The sequence below is a fragment of the Manacus candei genome, unplaced genomic scaffold (genome assembly GCF_025592945.1).
Source record: "Manacus candei isolate 608988 ecotype Guabito, Panama unplaced genomic scaffold, ASM2559294v1 h1tg000015l, whole genome shotgun sequence".
In the NCBI taxonomy this organism is placed as follows: domain Eukaryota; kingdom Metazoa; phylum Chordata; class Aves; order Passeriformes; family Pipridae; genus Manacus; species Manacus candei.
The window spans coordinates 287,860-293,898 of record NW_026138063.1 but is presented as its reverse complement, the minus strand read 5'-3'; the positions used below and the strand labels follow the sequence as shown (position 1 = coordinate 293,898).

The 6,039-nt window shown below is 46.8% G+C and overlaps 1 protein-coding gene across 2 annotated transcripts; it reads left to right on the top strand.

The window, feature by feature from the left end:
• Positions 1-663: 663 nt before the first annotated feature.
• On the top strand, positions 664-5,023 carry COMMD2 (COMM domain containing 2). 2 transcript variants are annotated; one of them, XM_051781296.1, is made up of 5 exons: positions 664-801; positions 890-967; positions 1,452-1,534; positions 2,779-2,952; positions 3,448-5,023. In XM_051781296.1, the coding sequence occupies exons 1-5, from the start codon at positions 735-737 to the stop codon at positions 3,643-3,645; spliced, it is 600 nt and encodes a 199-aa protein (XP_051637256.1). In that variant the 5' UTR covers positions 664-734; the 3' UTR covers positions 3,646-5,023. The 2 variants fall into 2 exon arrangements, with proteins under 2 accessions (XP_051637256.1, XP_051637258.1); XM_051781298.1 differs by lacking the exon at positions 890-967 and having other exon boundaries at positions 685-801.
• The last annotated feature ends 1,016 nt before the right edge of the window (positions 5,024-6,039 follow it).

The following is a 6,039-nucleotide window of genomic DNA, read 5'->3' as shown; positions in this document are numbered from 1 at the left end:
GTGCGTGCAGTTCCTACGGCTGGGGGAGGTCTTGTCCTAAACAGAAACGCCAAACTCGGCCAAGAAAGGAGACAGAATTAATCTGAGCGTAAAGACCCCCACCGGCCTCTCGGGAGCTTGTACCTATTTCCCAGCCATAACATTGCAAACGCTTCCTGTAGATATATCTATGGCAATTTATAAGCTTATAAATTGAAAAAAATTATGCTGGAACACGTCTATTGGCAGGCACAGCATTTCACCTGGGCGTGCGGGACGGCCGCACAGTGCCCGTGACTGTCGGCCGCGTGGAAAAGCACAGCATTGTCCGAGGAAAAGCATTTTGCTGTGGTTTCAGCACACTGGAGCAGCAGCACCAGCGTTTGGGCGGCACAGCGCAGCGAGATCCCTTCGTTACCGGGGCTGTAAATGGAAATGGGCTTGAACTGCAGATCTACAGATAGCAGAATTATCAGGAAGCGCAGGAAACACAGAATTATAATTTTATTCTGTTGCAGCAACACGTACTTGGAAGAGGACCCGTCACCCCGGCCCCCCCCAGTGCAGCCCGTGCGCGCTGTCCGGGGACATCCCCGGCCGGTCCCGGGACAGCCCCTCCTGCGGGGCGGGAGCGGCCGCCCCCCGGCCCGGCCCCGCGCAGGCGCCCCGAGCCCCGCCCGTGCCCGGCGGTGGCGGCTCCCCGGCGGTGGCGGCTCCCCGGCGGTGGCGGCTCCCCGGCGGTGGCGGCTCCCGCCATGCTGCTGGTGCTGTCGGCGGAGCACCGGGCGCACCTGGGCTGCTTGCCGCGGGCGGGCGGCGCAGGTCGGGGCCGCGAGGGGCCCGCGGGCGGTGGGGGCCGGGCCGGGGCTGCAGCGCGTCCTGCAGCGGGGTCTCTTCTCTCTCGTTACAGCCGTGGGCGAGCTGGGCCGCCTGGCGTTGGAGCAGCTGCGGCGGGGAGCGGCACCGCGGGCCTGCGAGGCCGCCGCCAGTGAGAGCCGGGCCGGGCCCGGGGGGGTCGCGGGGCCGTGGGGAGCGGGCGGATCGGACCGTGGGGAGGGCGGGACCGGGGCGCGGCCGCGGCGGTTCCGCGGCAGGACAGCGAGGGACGCGGCGGGCTCCGCGCCGAAGGACCCCCGAGGCCCCGCTGCACGGCGGTGCGGGGCCGAGGGAACGGGGTCGGGCTGCCCTCCCTGCCCAATGTGGGGGGCTGCGGGGCCCTCCTTACCGACACAAACCCTTCTCTGTACCATGCCGTAAGTAACTGGTTTGGGTTTTTCTTAGGTTTTTTGTTTTGATGGTTTGGTTTTAGGGGGTCTCTAACATGTACATTATTATTTGAAAGGCGTGAAACGCTCTTTTTTTTCTTTTCTATACATATTTTGCAAGTTAGTGTTGGGTAAGTTTGCAGTTTTGAGTCTCATTGCTGTAGTAGTTAACAAGGAAGTAAAAGGCACTTTGTGCTTTCTTTAAAGGAAAGCTGGACATTGGCGTTGACACCATTCAGCATGGAGTAGAGGGACTAACCTATCTTCTTACTGAGAGCTCCAAGCTTATGGTAAGGATACCTTTGTGTAAGTATTTCAGGAATGCACTCAGGAGATGTCTTCTGAACACTTAGACCTCTGAAAATACTGGTGAATGGGAAAAATGTAGCTCAAAATTTTGATGACATGTATTATTTTAATTTCAGAGACAGGTGTCTCAGACTGTTGTCTTATTGAAACACTGCTTTTTTGTGGATGACTGGAATTTGTATTCAGTATCTGAAGCTAAAACTTGACAACATTTTAATAGCGTAATTTACTCCATATAGAGAAGCATCCTTCAGGATTGAGCTCTAAATAATAATACTCAAGCCAAGATTTTGTTGTCCAGCTACTGTAGAGGACATGGGCTGGACTAACCCCCTATTCATCACTCCTTGTCTTTGTCTCATGTGGTGGGTTTGAGAGCTTTTTCAGCTCCTGCTACCAAAGTTTTGGGTGGGTGTAAGCAGATACTAAAAGATCAATAGCTGGATAGTGGCTGTTTCCTTTTACCTTGATATAGTAGAATATTTGAACAATGACTACATGGAGAAGGGATACAGAGACAAGCAATGCCAGATTAAACTCAGGCAAGTGTTGCTCCCAAGAACAGGTGGGGAGGGGGTAGAAATGTTACAGAGCCTTTCCTTAAAGCAAGGGGACTTGACTGACAGGTTACAGGGTATTGTGGTAGAATTGACTGGTCACAGACTGTGTTTGCAGGATGGTGCATTGGAGAGGTACAATGGCATTTTCCATGGAGTCAATAACTGCTGCCCCAGTGCTGGGCCAGGCTGCTGCAGTCAGCACAAGGACTGTGACTTGGGGCAGGAGCTTGAGCATTGTGCCTGGTGCTGCTCACACCACATCACTGCCCGTTGTTTGTAGTCTGGATATCAGTGGCACAGGAACACCCCTGATAAATGGATTCCTGCAGTGTGTCCTGCCTCGTGACACAGCTTGGGCGCTCCCCCGCGCTGTGTTTTGCTCTCTGATACAAAGGCTTTACACGTGAGGGGGTTGAATGTTCTTCTTTCAAAAAATTATCTACAACTGTCCCGAAACTCATGCAAATCTGCAGTAATATGTCAACATCTGTAAATCCCTTAAAACCTGGATATTTGTTTTGTCCGAGGTGTAGAACTGTACTTGGACATTCCTGCAGGAAAATAACTGCACATCATGCGTGGTGTTTAGTTACAGTTTTATTTGGTTTTCGACAAATAATGATGATTACACAGTTCCATATTAAGGCCTAAATTGTTATTTCTAGATTTCTGAGATTGACTTTCAAGATTCCATTCATGTCCTGGGATTCTCAGATGAATTGAACAAATCCTTGCTCCAGCTGTACCTTGACAACAGGAAGGAGATCAGGAGCATTCTTGGAGAGCTGGCACCAAGGCTGCCCAGCTACCACAATCTGGAGTGGAGACTGGATGTGCAGGTGACTTCCCCGATGCTTTTAGTATTCCATATTTTACTTCATGTTTTTTTAACATCATAAAAAACTTATAAACAGTGTAAAAGTAATTGAGATAGCAGTACTTCACGTATTTAAAACTGACATGACTTTGTTAATGCCTCACAGCCAGCCAGTTGTAAGATGAACAGGATATGCAATGATGCAAAGTACTTGTTGTCTGATGAAAACTGAATTTGTGGCTTCGTTGGTGTTTTAAAAGTGTTAGCGTATACTAAATATATTTGGTCTTAATTATCACCTAATTTTCAGAAATATTATGAAAGCATTGATTAAAGTGGATTAGTATTCTGTAATGATGAAACTCAGTAATAGCTTGTGTGTATCTTTAATGTGGATAAAAAGGGTTTCTGAACAGTCCTCCAAGCAGCTCCTGCAATCCTGGTGGGAATTGTAGGTACCAACATCAATAACCGTTGTTTGTTTCCCTGTTCCCATCTCACCAAACCGCTCCTGAAGCTTGCAAGCAGAAGTTTGAGACAACAGATCAAGCCTGCTGTGACCATGAAGCTATATCTTAACCAGAATGAAGATCAAACTGCCCAGGTGTTGCAAACTGACCCTGCTACCCTTCTCCACCTGATCCAGCAACTGGAGCAGGCACTGGGGGAGATGAAGACGAACCACTGCAGGAGAATAGTGCGCAACATGAAATAGCCTCAATTCCTGCCTGCTCTCCTACTGAGCAGTTTGTGAAACAGCTCAAAACAATGCTCACAAATACACTTTGAGGAAAAATAAACATCTGGATCAGATGAACTGCTTTCCTGTGCCAGGATCTTGAGCCAGTAATTACAGGCCAAATGTCCTCGGCTGCCAGCTTTGTGAATCTGACGGATACAAGATAGGTAATTGGGTTTGCATTACTTGCAAATGGAGGCATTCAGCATACTATGCTGAGAATTCCTTTAGCTCTAAATTAGGATGGATCTGCTCGAGCTTTCCTACCTTTGGTAGAACTGTCTCAATATTATTTGAAGCTGCATATTTACTGTTACATTTATAAAGTAATTTTTTCTCTTTTGCTTCTCTTTTAAAATATTTTTTAAACCCTTATACTGGTGAGAATGATACTTTGCAGGAAGACTTCTCCCATGTAGACTCAGGTGTGTGTAAAAGCCGATGTGGGACTGCTGCCCTTTTCCTCCAGAGGACTGGGTCAGTGGGGGCTGGTGTGACACTGCTGCTCTGTCCTTCTCACCTATAACTGAGCTAACACTCCTGTTAGCAGAGCCTGCTGTGACCCCGCAGGACAGCTCAGGCTTTCTGCAGCCAGCCCAGTGGCCTGCACAGGGTTGGCAAACTGGTTATATGTGAAGGTGGTCTGAAAACTTGCAAAAGCAGAGCTATGGGTGAGGAGGCAGGTTAAGAATAGTGTTAACCTTTGCTAACTCTGGTCTCTGTGCCCTGATGCCATGGTTTGTGTTCCACTGTTTGGATAGTGCTCGTAAAGGCAAGACCAGCTATTGCAACCAAAATTATGCTTTTCCACTGTTAAGAAAAATGTCTAATAAAGATGATGTCAAATGTCACTTTTCAGTTGTATTCTAATGCAGTATTTTGCAGCTTTTGTGAGTAAGATTAAATGGTTTTAGTAATCCATGCTTTAGTGTCACTGCTGAGGGTGCATCATAAAGGCCTTAAAGTATATAGGACAGGACAAGAAGGCGAGAGAGAACCATGACATACAGATTCTGGCAATTACTATTCACCGTCTTTCATGGCAACACCATAAACTTCTGTATTCATTGTGTTTTTACATTCAAAACTGCATTCTTTCTGTTTTGAATTTTTGTACTTCTGTACTACTATTTCAAATTAAACCTGCATGACTGAAGTGCTTTAAAAAAAGTTTTCTGGAATGTGGAGTTGCCTGTTCCACAGCTGCTGTGCAGTGTGGTGATGGTGTGAACAAACTGAATTGCCTTTCTCTGTGAATCAGCAATGTGTTCCTTTTATCATCCCTGTGTGGTGACCTTTTTCATAGAATCATTTTCATATATAGTACATGGTAATTAAATGTTAGTACTTGGGATTTTTGTTTCGTATTTTTTTATGTAATTTGCCTCTGTTTTCAGTGAGACACAAGAACAGCCTAAAAAGTAGGTGAGTGGTTTCCCTCATTCCATCTTTTCTCACTACATCCATAGTCTGTAACTCAGGGCAGCAAGACAGGAATTTTAGATACAAATCCTTGAAGATTTTTGTGTCATTGCCTGATGAACTTGAATATATTCACATTTTTGTCTCTTAAAGTGTTTTAAAAAACCCAGCTGCTCTAGAGCTGATTGGCATCGTGGTAAGTGCTGGTAACCTACATGTGTCACATCCTGAAGCATGTGCTAGCTATAGAGGGAGAGGGTTTCCCTTGGGGATCCTGAGTAAAATGGACAGTTGAAGGCAGATGTTGAGAATGGAAAATGAAACACCTGTTTCCCTTTACAAAAAATTACCTCAGTTGAGGATGGTCAAAGTTAAACTTTGAATCTGGGTGAAACTGAGAGATACTCAAACTCTGACAGTGATCCACGAACAGACAAGAGAGAGGGAGGGAGAAAGATCCTTTACACCAAGTGTGTTGCTTTTGAATTTTTACCTTTCAGTTTGTTCTGGGGGAAGAACTGAGCCTGGAAAAGCAGCTGCTTGGCAGCAGGATTTGGGCTTCATTATTGGAAAGGCAGATTTGCCTTTAGGTGAGGTTGGAACTGGTCTAACTACACCTCTGCAAGTTCTCTCTTTCCTTGTTTTCACAGCACCCGTGACAGCTGCCCAGGGGTTGGCACCTGAAGTGCCAAGTGTGACCATGCAGTGCTGCCAGCACCTCGGAGGGCAGGTGAGGCTGGGCAGGGAAAAGGCATCTGCATCAGTAACCCAGGGATACTGGTAAAATAAGAATTCACCTTTGCATCTGGTTTTTTAGATTTTTCAATCTGGATTTTTTCAGTTTTGTTGTAAACTCCCAAGTGAAAGGTGGCATATAAAGCTCTATTTAAAGTATCTTCTCTAATGAAGTTGCACTTGCTTTATAGAAACAGGATATGGAGACTACCA

Excerpts from the sequence above, each read along its gene's own strand:
- COMMD2 (XM_051781296.1), top strand. The coding sequence starts at position 735 with ATGCTGCTGGTGCTGTCGGCGGAGCACCGGGCGCACCTGGGCTGCTTG. Across the intron at positions 1,535-2,778 it reads CTGAGAGCTCCAAGCTTATG|ATTTCTGAGATTGACTTTCA; the intron begins GTAAGGATACCT and ends TGTTATTTCTAG. Across the intron at positions 2,953-3,447 it reads AGTGGAGACTGGATGTGCAG|CTTGCAAGCAGAAGTTTGAG; the intron begins GTGACTTCCCCG and ends CCGCTCCTGAAG.